This window comes from Dreissena polymorpha, chromosome 1 (genome assembly GCF_020536995.1).
Source record: "Dreissena polymorpha isolate Duluth1 chromosome 1, UMN_Dpol_1.0, whole genome shotgun sequence".
NCBI lineage: Eukaryota > Metazoa > Mollusca > Bivalvia > Myida > Dreissenidae > Dreissena > Dreissena polymorpha.
In genome coordinates, this window is record NC_068355.1 from 104221828 (window position 1) to 104238024 (window position 16197).

A 16197-nucleotide genomic window follows, 5' to 3' on the forward strand; every position below is an offset into this window, starting at 1 on the left:
GTTAGATACAGAAGCGTTTGCAGCGTTGGATTTTTTATTTTTATCATTTTTAGCTCGACTATTATATATGTAATATATATAGTGGAGCTATCCTACTCACCCCGGAGTCGGCGTGAGCGTTGGAATGTTATAGTTTGTGTACCACTTCAAATATTTTCAATGTCCCTTGACGTATTGCTTTTGTATTTTGTATACTTCTTTACTTACATGACCCCAACCTATAAACAAGAGCAGACAACTGTATCAAGCATTTTGTAAGAATTATGGCCCTTTTTTTTACTTAGACTAGGCATATTATTGATAAATCCATGTTAAAGTTTGCGTATCACCTCAAATATTGTCTATGTACCTTTTCATATTGCTTTCATATTTTGCATACTTCTTTACCAACATGACCCCAATCTATAAACATGAGTAGACAACTGTATCAACAAGCATTTTGTAAGAATTATGTTCCCTTTTTATACTTAAAAAATTGAAAATTTGGTTAAGTATTGTGTTTAGGTTCACTTTATTCTTAAAGAATCAAAGCTATTGCATTCATACTTGTAACACTTACTAACTATCATTAGGGGACTGTGCAAGCAAAGTTATGTAACTCTGACTGACATTTTGATAGAATTATGGCCCCTTTTATACTTAGATAATTTAACATTTGGTTTTGTGTTTAGATCCACTTTACTTCTAAAGTATCAAGGCTATTGCTTTCAAACCTCAAATACTTTCTTACTATCATGAGGGTACTGTACCTGGCAAGTTGAATTTTACCTTGACCTTTGAATGACCTTGACTCTCAAGGTCAAATTAATAAATTTGAATTAAATTGCCATAACTTCTTTATATTTGATTAGATTTGATTCATGCTTTGACAAAACAACACTTACCTGACATACCGCAATGGACTCCACCCAAACTTCTTTATTTATGATCAGATTTGATTTGTACTTTGACAAAACAACACTTACCTGACATACCGCAATGGACTCCACCCAAACCATCCCCCACACCCCACCCCAGACCCCCCCCCCAAAAAAAAATATTTTGTTTTTTCCCTTTTTTTAATTTTAGAAAGATCATCTAATAAATGACCACACACCCACATTATACCCCCTCTCCACCCCCACCCCACCCCCACCCCACCCCCCCCCCCAACCCAAAAAGTTTTTCTTTTCTTTGAAACATGTTAAAAAATAACAACAAATATTTATTTATTTTATTTTTTAAGGACCGTCCAATACCATCGCACCCAAGCTATTGCTATCAAACTTGAAATAAAATCTTATTAGTTTGTTTTATGTCTTTACAAATGTTCAATAGATTAGAAAATATATCTGAACTCAGAATCATCTATAAAGTACAACTTTTTTAAAACGTAAGCGATCAATATGTTTCAATTATGGTCCTCTTCCACTAAGAATATGACTATATTACCTTGACCTTATTGAATATGAACAATTTCCCCATGATGGCTTAAGTTATACTGTCAAGCACTCGACTAGTCCAGTCCTCTGACAGCTTGTGTTTCTTCCTTTCTGATATTTATTTTTTCTTGATATTTAATACTTGTTCAGATAAAATGATTGTAGGTACAATTATGATGCAGATCTAATACTATTTTAGATGGCCCTGCAACTGTTGAGGTCATCCAACAGGCATGTCTGACAAATCTCACCTCCACCAAATGAGGATATGCTGAGCTTTGAATGGGATGTAAATGTGTAAAGAAAATTAATGTAGAAATATGTTTGAGATTTATATTGTATTGTTAATTGTTTGATAAATTAAGTAGATTATCCTATAATCTGTGTATGTGATCATTCTTTTAAGGTCATTTATCTCTTTTGTAAATTAATGTGTTAATTAATGCATATAACTGTTAACTTTGAAGACTATCAAAGGTTGCTACATTGTGCTTACGTATTGTATACAAGCGAACTATTGTCAATGTCTATATTTATACAATTTCAACTCAAAAACTGTAGATCTGTTCTTTCTTGTCTTTTTTTATACAAAATATTGCAAGAAAGTGTATGGTTTTCTTTAAATCATGTATCAATTAACATTGCTAATGTGTGATAAAAGCAATAAATAGAATATTATGTATGAATGAAGTTACATTGTTATTAAAATATGTGTTATTTTATGTTCTAACAGACCTTAGTCTGCTCTACAATAATACTCTTTTCAATATGTACCTCATACAATTTTTATGTCCCCCAGTCTATACTGGGGGACATAATGTTTTTGCCCTGTCTGTTTGTTGGTTTGTGTGTTGGTTTGCTTGCGTCATCCTTAAACATTGGCCATAACTTTTGCAATATTGAAGATAGCAACTTGATATTTGGCATGCATGTGTATCTCATGGAGCTGCACATTTTGAGTGCTGAAAAGTCATCCTTCAAGGTCAAAGGTCAAATATATGGGGGGGGGGGGGGACATAGTGTTTCACAAACACATCTTGTTTTGTTTTGTCATTGTTTGAATGGCGGACTCTTTTTATATAAACATACTTCAATTTTAAATTAACACATTTTTTACTGTATTAAAATGTATACTTTAAATTATTTTTTATAAAGCTGTTACATGAGTTGATTTTGAATTTTTTTCTTTTGCTTTCTAGTTAAATACAATGTATTGTATGGATTTTTTTATTATGCATAAATATATAATATATTGTTTAAATGATGTATCAACTATAATCCAATGTTTATTATATGCTGTATATGGAAATGTTTGTAATCATTTGTTAAATAATTGTTTCGACTTATTTTTAAAATTTTGGTTGTAATTACATCATTACCTGAAAGCTGATTCAGGGAATGCTATTGGTCTTATAATCAATTTAGCTTTGGTTAAACATATTTTGATAAGACAGTTCCATCAAACAATCAAGTCTGTATATGGTTGTAATAGATCTGCTTTTTGAGTAATGCACTTATTTGTGGTTTTCGCGTAAAAATTCATTACCTTGTAACATGAATACGAAGTAACAACTGTTTGTAAATACAAGCAACTGATGTCATTCATTATGATAAATTATGAGGCCAGATTCACCAGTAAGAGACGTGTTACAGTTTGCTTTCCTTACTTCGCTTGCTCGACTCATGTCTGTGTGCCTTGCCTGCAGTTGAAGGAGCTGGTATCTTTTTTGATGTTATAAAAAGGGGCCTGGCAATCTTTATGCCAAAGGTAACTTTTGACTGATTATTGTCTACATGTGTTTTTTACATCTCCACACTGTACTTGATTGTTTGCTTCTTAATCTATCAGTATTTTTTATAGTTTTCAATGGGAAAAAATAAAACTTAAAATCGTGAGTTGTTATTTTTTGTTGTTGACATATTGTTTTTGCCCTGTCTGTTTGTGTTGTTTTATTCGTCAAACTTTAACATTGGCCATAACTTTGCAATATTGAAGATAGCAACTTGATTTTTGGCATGCATGTGTATCTCATGGAGCTGCACATTTGATTTTTATTGGTGAAAGGTCAAGGTCATCCTTCAAGGTCATAGGTCAAATATATGGGGGGACATAGTGTTTCACAAAAAAATCTTGTTTTAGATTAACTTTAAATGATTTATTGTACAAAAGAGACTTAATCTAGAATGTGCTCTTTTATCTACAAAAAACTACTTACTGTATATGTGGTACAAACTAAGGTGACACTATTGGAATATTGCCAAAATCATGAACCATATTTACTACAATTTTTTTTAACCAAATTACTATTTGTTCATAAAATGGGTCACTGTTAATTGTACCTTCAGATTTTGGTGGTGTTCTTATTCAAAGAATATGGAGACCATTTGTCAGTTATTCATAAGGCACATGGTGGAATGACAATGTGCCTTGGAAATTATGCCCACTTAATTTTAATAAAGATTACTGAATATCAAAAAAAAAACAGTTGCACATAGAGAATAGAAACTGAAACAAGAGGGCCAAGATGGCCCTAGTTCGCTCACCTTTTTTACAAGGCCTTGTTCATTACTTAGTTGAAAATTCAGTACTCTAGAGCATATTAGATTGGTTCTCTTCTGTTTACTTTTGCAGTGTGAGCATATAATTAATTCTGATTGAGTACTGTCCATTTGCATGGGTTTTTTGCAATGCAAACATTTGCAAGTAATGCTAATTCTACATGTGTTCACAAGTTTTTTGTGAGATTTGGACCTTGTGACCAAGATTTTGACCCCACATGATCCAATGTCAAACTTTGCCAAGATATCAAGAAAAACAACCAGGTCAAGTATCATCATTATTGGACCAAAACTATGGCCTCTAGTGTGTTTACAAGGTTTTTGTAAGATAAGACCCCATTACCTAGATTTTGTCCCCACATTACCAAACGTCAAACTTGTCAAGTTTCATCATTATTGAAGCAAAACTCTGGCGTATGGAGTGTTTACGAGGTTTTTGTAAGATTTGACCTGGTGACCCATATTTGGACCCCTCATGACCAAACATCAAACTTTGCTTACAAAAATAAATATTATGACCAAGATTCATAAAATCTGAAACAAAATTTTGACTTCTAGAGTGTTTACAAGGATTTTGTATAATATAATGAAAATTTTGACAATCTAAGGGCAATAATTCTGGAATTTATTATGCAATTTTGCTCATTATCAAACTTGACTGAGATCTTGTGGCCATATAGCTTCTCAGCAACTTTGATAAAGAATGCTTGACAAATGTTAATGCTAGAGTGTTTACTAATCAAATGTGGGAGGACGGACAGACGCCGGACAAAGACCGATCCTAAAACCTTACCTGAGCAAACAGGTGAGCTAAAAGGTGTTTTTTTTTCACCGATCTGAGCCATTTTCCAATTTGTCTGAGATATTGATAAAACCAACGTCTTGACTAAGTTTCATGATGATAAGGCAAAAAATTTGACTACTAGAGTGCTCACATATTAGGAAAACTGCCCCACCCCCGTGGCAGCCATGTTTTTAGACCGATCAGGGCCATTTTCAAACTCGTCTGAGATATAAATAAAACCAATGTTTTCACCAAGTTTCATGATGATTGGGCTAAAAATGTGACTTCTAGAGTGTTCACAAGCTTTTTTTACTATATAAAGATAAGGAAAATGTGCCCCCCCCCCCCCCACTGGCAGCCATGTTTTTCAAAGAACCGGAACCATTTTGAAATCGACTCTCGTATCTAGGAAACAAATGTACCGACCATATTTCATGAAAATAGGGCCAAAATTGTGACTTCTAGAGTGTTCACATGTTTTCACTATATACATAAAGAGAAAACTGCCCCGCCCACTGGCGGTCATGTTTTTTCACCGATCTGGACCATTTTGGAACTCGTCCGAGATATCAATAAAACCAATGTTTCGACCAAGTTTCATGATGATTGGGCAAAAAATGTGACTTCTTGACAGTTCACAAGCCTTTTTAGCTCACCTGAGCACTACGTGCTCATGGTGAGCTTTTGTGATCGCCTTTTGTCCGTCGTCCGTCGTGCGCCGTCAACATTTTGCCTTGTGAACAATCTAGAGGCCACATTTATAGTCCGATCTTCATGAAACTTGGTCAGAACATTTGTCCCATTGATACCTCGCCTGATTTCGAAACCGGGTCATGCTGGGTCAAAAACTAGGTCACTATAAGGTCAAACAAAAAAGAAAAACCTTGTGAACACTGTAGAAGTCACATTTGATGCCCAATCTTCATGCAACTTTGTCAAAATGTTTGTCTGAATGATATGTTGGTTGAGTTCAAAAATGGTTTCGGTCCGTTGAAAAACATGGCCGCTTGGGGACGAGGCAGTATTCCTTATATGGCTATAGAGAAACCTTGTGAACACTCTTGAAGTCACAATTTTTGCCCAATCATCATGAAACTTGGTCAAAACATTGGTTTGATTGATATCTCTGACGAGTTCGAAAATGGTCCAGATCGGTGAAAAAACATGGCCGCCAGAGGGTGGGGCAGTTTTCTCTATATGTATATAGTGAAAACATGTGAAGACTCTAGAAGTAACATTTTTGGTCCAATCTTCATGAAATTTGGTCAGAACATGTGTTTTCTGGATATGACTATTGAGTTCAAAAATGGTTCAGATCGGTAAAAAAAATGATGGCCACCAGGGGGGGGGGGGTCATTTTCCTTATATTTATATAGTAAAAAAAGCTTGTGAACACTCTAGAAGTAACATTTTTTGCCTAATCATCATATTTTTTGTTTCTAAACATCCATTTGATAGATATCTCAGACGAGTTCGAAAATGGTCATGATGGGTGGAAAAACATGGCCGCCAGGGGGTGGGGCAGTTTTCTCTATATGTATATAGTGAAAACATGTGAACAGTCTAGAAGACACATTTTTTGCCCAATCTTCATAAAATTTGGTCAGAACATTTGTTTCCTGGATATGACAGTCGAGTTCGAAAATGGTATGGATCGGTAAAAAAAACATGGCCGCCAGGGGGGGGGGGTTTGTCACTGTGACCTTGACCTTTGACCTAATGTAAGTTATCATCCGGAAACCATTGTACTATTTCAAGTCACTGTGACCATGACCTTTGACCTAGTGACCTGAAAATCAATAGGGGTCATCTGCCAGTCATGAAGTTTCATGATCCTAGGCGTAAGCATTCTTGAGTTATCATCCGGAAACCATTTTACTTTTTAGAGTCACTGTGACCTTGACCTTTGACCTTGTGACCTAACAAGAGCTGTCAGAGGACAGCTCGTTCAACTATTTGAGTGCTTGACAGTATAACTCAAGCCATCATGTGGAAATTGTTCATATTCAATAATTTATTAGACGATCTTTCAAAATTAAAAAATGGAAAAGAAAATTAAAAAAATTGGGGGGTGGGGGTGGGGGGGGGGGGGGTTGGGGGTGAGAAGGGTGTATAATGTGGGGTGTGGTAATTTATTAGATGTTTAAAAAAAAATTTTTTTTGGGGGGGGGGGGTGTAGGGGGGGTAGGGGGGGAGTGAGAGGGGGGTATAATGTGGGGTGTGGTAATTTATCAGATGTTTAAATTTTTTAATTTTTTTGGGTGGGTCGGGGGGTAGGGGGGTGGGGGGTGAGAGGGGGGTATAATGTGGGGTGTGGTAATTGATAAGATGTTTAAAAAAAAAAAAATTTGGGGGGGGTGGGGGGGGTAGGGGGTGAAATGGGGGGTATAATGTGGGGTGTGGTAATTTATTACATGTTTAAAAAAAAAAATGGGGGGGGTGGGGGGTAGGGGGTGGGTGAGAGGGGTGTCTCCTGTGGGTGTGGTAATTTATTTCGCTGTTTAAAAAAACAAAACCCCCCAAAAAATTGGGTGTGGGTCGGGGGGGGGGGGGTAGGGGGTGATGAGGGGGGGGTATCCTGTGGGGTGTGTGGTAATTTATTAGATGTTTAAAAAAAAAAAAAAATATTTTGGGGGGGGGGGGGGGGGTTGGGGGGTGGAGTGGGGGATGTGATTAGTGGGGTGCTTTTTGGGGGGGGGGTGGTAATGGGTTTAGTGGTGTGTGGGGGGGTAGGGGGGTGTGGTGAGGGTAATGGGAAGGGGTAGTCATTTGGGTGGGTGGGTAGATTTTTTGTGTTTTGTTTGTAATTTGGGGGGGGGGGGGGGGGTGTAGGAGGTGTTGTAAAATTATTTTTTTTTATTTTTGGTTTGGTGTGGGGTATTTGTTTGATGTTTCTATTCTTTTTTTTGTTAGTATTATTTATTGGTGTTATTCAATGGTGTGGGGATGTTAGTGGGGGGGGTTGGGGTGGGGGGGTGGGTATGTGGGGGGTGGTATCTTGTTGTTTGTAATTTTTTAATTTTTATTTACTTTTCTTTGGGGGGGGGTGGGGTGGAGTCGGGGGGCTGCAGCGGGGGGTCTCCTGTGTGGGTGGGTAGATTATGTGTTCGGGGGGGTGTCGGTGTTGGTTTTTCTAGATTGTTTACAAAATTGGTTTTTTTGTATTTTTTTGTTGGGGTGTGTGGGGGGGGGGGGTCCGGGGTTGGGGGGGGGTGAGAGGTGGGTATAATGTGGGGTGTGGTAATTATTAGATGATGTTTAAAAAAAAATTGAGGGGGGGGTGAGGTTGGGGGGGGGGGGGGAGGGATTCTGGTAGGGGCGTGGGGTATTGTTTGGGTGGAATCCATTGTGGTATTCAGGTAAGCGTTGTTTTGTCAAAGTAATAATAAAATGTGATCATAAAAAATAACAAATGATCTCACACTGACATGAACAAATATCCTCTATTTATTAAACATGAAATTTAAACTTATTGCATTTGTTTCCCTTGTATATAAGAAAGATATAATAGTGTATTACCTCCCCTGTCCTGCTTATATTTATATTAATCAGAAAAATTAAACATTAATACAATATTTAATATACAAAATATACAAAAAATCTCATTTTCTGATAATATTTTTACTGATCCACTTTATTTTACTCAAATGATGATGTTTCATTGGACTGATAATTATAGATTTAGGATTACAGACCGGTTGCTTCAGTTATATTGTTCAGAGTTGGCCCTGTTGGCCGCGTATGCGTTCTTGAGCTATCATCCAAAAACCAATTTACTATTTCGGGTCACCGTGACCTTGACCTTTGACCTAGTGACATCAAAATCAATAGGGGTCATCTGCGAGTCATGATCAATGTACCTATGAAGTTTCAAGCGTTCTTGAGTTATCATTCAAAAACCACCTGGTGTACGGACCGACAGACACGTACAAAGCAATATACCCCCTCTTCTTCGAAGGGGGGCATAAAAAGCTTGTGAACACTCTAGTTTCCTGATTTTCTGGCAGTTTTGTCTGAGCTTTCCTCTTCCTTCCTGCTTGTTTACCTCTTCCAGACATTTTATGATGCTTTTGTTATAACTAAGAAATATCTCTGCAGATTAATGTAGATTTTTTAATTTCAATTTTTTTTTGTAGGTTTAATCCTTTGAATCCAATGCCACAAAGGAAGTAATCTCAGAACTTTCTCTTTATAGAATGGGCAGTTAATCTTACTCAGGAATTTGAGAGAACTCTTTATTCATCAGCATACTAGTATGCTCAAGATACTCTCCCTTGAAGGGTCCACATTTCTGCTAAAATAAACTGGATTTTATTGTTTAATACAATAACCCACATTATCAAAGATTTTGTGTTTTAAAAGAGATTTATTGATTTTTTAATTGGAAATATAATTGAAAGGTGAGTCTGAAAATAGTTCATTATTGTTTATAAACAAGGCTCTCAGGGTGGTGGTAGTTTTTTTGTATGTCTACATTGTGAATACTTTTAGTCACATTTTTAGTTCAATCTGAATGACACTTGCTGAGTGCAAATGTTGTTATCATATCTTGATTTAGTTTACTCAATTAGTTTTAATAATATCATCTTCAAACATGGTGACAATTTTTATAAGCATAATATCTTTTGCTCATGGTGAACTTTTGTGATCACCTTTTGTCAATTGTCTGTCTTCCGTTGTGCGTCATGAATATTTGCCTTGTTAACACTGTAACGGCCACATTTATTGTCGGATCTTCATGAAACTTTGTCAGAAGATTTGTCCCAATGATATCTTGGAGGAGTTAAAAAATGGTTCAGGTCTGTTGAAAAACATGGCCGCCAGGGGGCAATTGTTGTTCATTCTTCATGAAACTTGGTAAGAACATTTGTTCCATTGATATCTTGGGCTGCAAAAAACAGGTCATTTCTTTTTATCTCAGGTGAGCAACTTTCAGGCACTCTTGTTTACTATATTATTATAAGGAAAACTGCCCCCTCCCCTTGGCAGCCATGTTTTTCAACGGACCGGAACCATTTTCGAACTTAATTCACGTATATAGAAAACAAATGTTCTGACCAAATCTCATGAAGATTGGACCAAAAAATGTGACTTCTACAGAGTTTACAAGGTTTTTCTTTTTTTTGGACCTAGTGACTGAGTTTTTGACCCAGCATGACCCAGTTTCGAACTCGATTGAGTTATCATTGGGACAAATCTTCTGACCAAGTTTCATGAAGATTGGACAAGAAATGTGGCCTCTAGAGTGTTAACAAGGTTTCTCTATAGCCAAATAAGGAAAACTGCCCTGCCCACTGGCAGCCATGTTTTTGAACGGACTGGAACCACTTTTGAACTCTACCAACATATCATTAAGACAAACATTTTGACAAAGTTACATGAAGATTGGGCATGAAATGTGACTTCTACAGTGTTAACAAGATTTTAATTTTTTTGACCTAGTTTTTGACCCAGTATGACCCAGTTTCGAACTCGATCGAGATATCATTGGGATAAATCTTCTGACCGAGTTTCATGAAGATCGGACAAGAAATGTGGCCGCTAGAGTGTTTACAAACCAAATGTGGACAACAGACAAAGACCGATTACAAAAGATCACCTGATTTGGGTCAGTTACCACATTTTAACTAATTCTTTTTACCTGTTAATTCTTTTCAGCTCAATACAACAGTGAAAAATGCCCATACTGTAATATCACTTTAAAGATTGTTACTTGTACTTTGTCTACTTAATTGTAAATGTTTGAATGCTGAAATGATCACAAAAGATCAGGTGAGCTAAAAAGATAAGTAGATAAATAAATAGACATAACTAATATATTCCTGGTGCAGTTGTGTTGGCTATTTAAATTGACTATGATATTATTCTCATCGTTGTTAAAATAGATTTTAAATACTCAGGATCCTGGTAAAAGAAAATAATGTAATATTTTATTTGCTTATCACATTTTCAAATTCATGTTCCCATTTTCTGTCATTTCACAGGTGCATTTGATTAAAATATGTTGGTTTGTGATGGATTCTGTGGTAAAATTGAGGTTCAGCTAGCCATCAAACTGGTTAAAATCCTTAAATGCCTTGCTTAGAATGAAACCATGCGGTGAGCACCGTTTAAATCATTTTACGTTTATATAGTTGGTGTTCTGTTATTAAAGTAGGGGAGAACAAGAAGAATTTCTCTTCTGATAGTGTTTATCATAGTTTGCTTTGATAATGTGCCTAGAAAATAAATAGTTTTGTTTCATAAAAAAACTTTCATTCTTCTGAAATCCACTGCCTTAATATGTCTGAAGCCAATAATCGATAAATCAAACGCAAAAATCAATGACACAATTTTGCAGGTTCATTGATCTTAGCTGAAATTTGATGTCCAGAAAGACATTCTATGATGTTTGGTAAGAATTGAACAACTTGGAAGATTAGTATAGAAGTGAATGAAAGTGGTTAACTTAACCAATATACTTCAAATTTATAGGGATGCAACAGTTAACTGAAAGTTTTAAGTACAAAGTGCAAAAAGAAAAATGTAAATATTTATACCATTAAAAAGCTTTATTTAAAACCAGTTAACCTTTTGCTTCCCTAGAATATACAATGTCAACTTTAATGGGAGCATAATCAGATGTCTAAAACCATTATATGTTTCATGTACATTTATGATAAAACAATCAACAAAGAATTAGAACTGTCTTTGTATTTGTTTCATTTTTATTGGTTTGTCTCATAGTATGTTTTAATTTGCAATACAAAATAAGTCACATTATATGATAATGAAGGGTGAACACAATCAAATCTTGAACAATATAGAACAATTATATTTACAAACACATTTTCCAAGAGACTTTAATATATATTTATTCATTACAAAGAATATAAAAAAAAGTCGATACTTTTTAGAATTGGTACAAAAACTCTTAACAATGTTTGATTTATTGATTTTTACACATTACCATAGGACTTATTTCATTTCAAAACTATATTTCATACATTTTCCTGTCAAATATGTTAGGAAAGAAAACTCCTGAACTAAGTCTTAGATATCTGACACAGTGTACCGCTACTCTATTGCAACCGTTGAAACCCAAAGTGAGACTTCAAGACCAAAAACATCACGACTCGAGAAAATACTGCAAGTTTTCATACCACAGAAATTCCCATAAAGCACTATTTTGATGACACAAAACCAAATTGTAATTGCGTCCAATAATAACTTCAAAGGATTTGTGCGTTCAAATGTAACAACTACCAAAAAATGTATATTTAATATATGAAGACAAACACCTTGATAAGTTGATATAAATTTAAATAAGATACAGTAACAACATACAATTTGAAACAAAATGGAATGTTCAGGTATAATGGGTTCAAAAACCTTCCCAACAAAAATTAAATACTTGACTTATCTTTTGCTTCAATTTTTCTTTTCTTAAATACAAATTATTCATGTTCAATATTTCATATGAAGTATTTATTATATGTGAGAATACATAAAAGCAACGTAAAAATTAGGGTGTTTAACGCATCTTCTTACAAATGTGTAAAACAGTTGTTACTAAATGCTGGAAATGTTTTTAAAGATTGTAAAAATGATATCAACTGAAATGTCACATCTTCATGATAAATACTTAGATTACTCAGTCCTAGCCATGTGTTGTCGAGAGTGCACCATGTATTATGCACACAAAGCCTGTATTTTGGTCTTTCCGATGAAAATCTGATAAAAAATTCCTATTGTGTGCTTGTAAGCACGAAAAAGAATGAATAACAGGAGTTTAAAATTGAACATAGATTTCATCACACTACACTATTTTATACCTTTTTTTAAATGTTAGTAATAGACTACAAGGTAAGCCACTTATTACAACCACTTTAGTTAGACCCAAGGTACTAGTAAATTAAAGATAAAGTAGCGGCCCATATTCCACCAGTCTCCACAATGTCCATATACCTGACAGCCCAAAGTTTATGAAATAACATTCACACTACTTGAGATTACCGATTTTGGCTGTGCTCTGTGTAAAAGGTGTTTAATGCATGTGTGTAAAGTGTCATCCTAGATTAGCCTGTGCAGTCTGCACAGGCTAATCAGGGATGACACTCCGCTTTTATGGTATTTTTTGTAGTAAAAAAGTCCGTTCTTATCAAAAATCCAGTTTAGGCGGAAAGTGTCATCTCTGATTAGCCTGTATAGACTGCACAGGCTAATCTAGGACGACACTTTATGCACATGCATTAAACCCCCTTTTCACAGAGCAAAGCCCATTTATATTGTCATGCTATTGGATTTTTGTATCTATTTTTATGAAAGCATAATCAGAGCGGTTAAAATCCCCAGTCATAGCTATATATATATGGGCAGAATCGTAAGAAAACGTGTTTTTATTGAGGATATCACTAAAAAACCGGTTGAAATCGGTTGAAAACAAACAATATAGCAATTTTTATTTTGGGTTCAAGTACGGTAAAGTAAGAAAACGACCTAATTAATATTCATGTTTCGACAGTTAATTTAATACATAAACAAACAAAATTGCAGATACGGGCGAATTTAGCGGAGAGAAGGTTTGAACAAATGCAAATACATCTGTTACAGACAGAAACTGAGTTGCAACGCAAGTGTTTTGCTAAATCTATGTATTTATCTTCCATATGCTAATAATGTTTAGAGAAAGCAAATATAGTTATAATTTGCATAGCTCGTGACGCTGCAATGATTTTCGCCTATTGCATGTATTTATGGTCATTTATAAATTATTTTATAAATTCAAAACCGATTTTGACCAGGTTTTTTATGTCGACCTCGATAAAAAATATATTTCAATGAATGAATGTAAAGTTTATTTCTCGCTATATGATTTATATGCAAAACAACGATCTATTCCGCAAACTGGGGCTTTAATCACATGATGGTGCAATGTATTTTTTTGTCAATTTTACCTGCATCATCACAAACTGAAGTTTCCAAGCATTTTCAATGCACAGAAGATACAAATTTAAAACAAAACACAAGACAGATTCAATAAATAACAATGAACAATAAACAGTTACACTGCAATATAAGAAAACTAACTTAAACCAAGATTTAAAACCTAAAACGACTTAAGCAATCTATTACTACATGTCTACAGAATACATTTAGAGAGACCTGCTCTTGTTGATAGAAAACACAATCAATTAAAAGCCACTTTTTACAGGACAGCAACTTAAAAATAAGACAATACAAAATGTCAAATCTCTCCAATCAATTTACCTCTACAATGAGCAATATTGTTAATAACATATTTGTCATTAGAAAAAATAAAAGCATATAACAATTATTGTGCCAGTGTAGCTATTGAAACAAGAGGCCCATGAGGGCCTGAATCGCTCTACTGCTATAAACACTGTGCAAGTTTGGAAAGAATAAGATGGAAACTGTGTACTTAATCGCGCAAACAAGGAGAATTTTCTCAATTTCAAGGGGAGATTATTGTGTACTTATTTCTCCGATACTGCTCATATTCAATAGGGTTCAAGTCCTCATTGATATAAAGATATCAAGGAGAGAAACTCTATAAGAATTATTTCTTCCGTTTCAATCCTTTTCTGATAACTATTGTATTGTGTATTTTGATATATTGTACTTGCCAAAAAAAAATAAATATGTTTAAACTAATTGATATAAAGATACTGTGCAAATTTGGAAATAATTGGATGAAAACTGTGGAATTAATTGCATAAACAAGCGGGATTTCAAAATTTTCTCATATTCAAGGGGAAGTCATTCTGGACTTATTGCTTCGATATTGCTCTTTTTAAAAAGGGTTTGAGTCCTCATTGATACAAAGACACTGTGCAAGTTTGCCAAGAATTGGATAAAAATTATGGACTTTATCACATAAAAAAACTGAATTTTCATTATTTATTCAAATTCAAGGGGAGATAATTCTGGACTTATAACTCCGATATTGCTCATTTTCAATAGGGTTTGACTCATCATTCAGATAAAGACACTGTGCAAGTTGGGAAATGATTGGATGAAAACTGTGGACTTAATTGCGTAAACAAGCCTTATTTCACAATTTTCTCAAATTAAAGGGGAGATAATTCTGGACTTTTTACTCTGATGAAACCCATTTTTAATAGGGTTCGAGTCCTCATTAATATTAAGACACTGAACAAGTTTGAAAAGAATCGGATGAAAACTGTGGACTTTATCGCGTAAACAAGAAAAAGTCTAACGCACGCACAGACGGACGACGGAAACCACGCCATGACATAAGCTATTCAGGCCTTCGGCCAGTAGAGCTAAAAATGGAATGGGAAGGTACCTTGTAGGATTTTAAGTTTATATCAAGGAAGAACACAGTGATGATATACAGTGTTAATTAATGGTTAACAGTAATTTTCTGTGGATTGGTACATAACTACCTTCTTAACAATATAGGCTTTGCCACAGGGTGATAAACATTAGTAATAGTCATAGTTCCTTTCAAACTATGATAAAAAAAATGGGTACTCTGTTTCTATAATGCCTTTGTATTGAGATCATAATACCATAGAATATTTATTAAAGTTACGTATTTAATCAACTGAACACTACACCAAGCAACACACATTTAATAAGGATGACTGTCTTTTTTCAAAATCCTTTGCTTTTTGGTCAAAAGTTTTATTGCATGTAATCATTAATGACCCTATCACATCACTTTATCTTGCTATGGAAGCTAGGGTCATATGAACAAATTGATACACTCAGTTTGTGGTCTGTTTTTACCTATCATAAAGCAGAACAATTCCAGTTACACCAAACACTGTTTCGAAGCCAAAAAAACCACGAGCAGGGAAACTATTCATCTGATATCAATTATCGGTTCCAGATTATGACATGTTTCTTCAAAAACTGTTCTTGGTGTCTCACCAGCCCTGTTAAATAAAATACAAGTTCCACACCTGTTAACAACATGCCTACACAAAAAGTACATTTCACATTGAAAACTAGTTCTTGACAATGACACAACAAGCAAGGGCACAATCCTGCTTAGAAAATAGAAGATTCCAGATCATGTGTCAATCACATGAAATAATCATTCCAGGCTATGACATGTTACAAAAAAACTTGTTCCAGTCACGTGTCTCTGCAACTAAATGCTGGGTCAAGACCATGACTTGTGTCCTTTCAAATCAAATGCTGGTTCATGGCCTTGTGTTCCTATTACATCAAATGCTGGTTCCAGGCCATGACACCACACGCAGGGACACAGCTCCAGTTGCATGTTTTAGGATCTCAACTGCCTTGCTGTGTGCCACATGCTCCAAACTCACATTGTTTACACTAAGTATCTGGTCACCACACCTGCAGAGAACAGGAGAAAACATAGTGTATTTTATTGAGTAAAAAACAGTTGATAAAAGGTCATCTGCAAAGAAAAGATAACAAAGAAAGGCGTTCCAC

The 16197-nt window shown here is 35.1% G+C and overlaps 2 protein-coding genes across 4 annotated transcripts in view; one reads left to right on the top strand and one right to left on the bottom strand.

The window, feature by feature from the left end:
- Window positions 1–3317, top strand: part of LOC127865162 (uncharacterized) — a 120717-nt gene extending 117400 nt beyond the window's left edge. The window contains exon 32 of the mRNA XM_052405077.1: window positions 1621–3317. Coding sequence (XP_052261037.1) covers window positions 1621–1685 — 65 coding nt within the window. The 3' untranslated portion in view covers window positions 1686–3317. The remainder of the gene's footprint in view (window positions 1–1620) is intronic.
- An 8136-nt stretch (window positions 3318–11453) lies between these two features.
- The window catches only part of LOC127865184 (ligand of Numb protein X 2-like), a 185798-nt gene continuing 181054 nt past the window's right edge, over window positions 11454–16197 (bottom strand). For all 3 annotated transcript variants that reach the window (XM_052405157.1, XM_052405156.1, XM_052405158.1), the window contains exon 15: window positions 11454–16098. In XM_052405157.1, coding sequence (XP_052261117.1) covers window positions 15963–16098 — 136 coding nt within the window. In that variant the 3' untranslated portion in view covers window positions 11454–15962. The remainder of the gene's footprint in view (window positions 16099–16197) is intronic.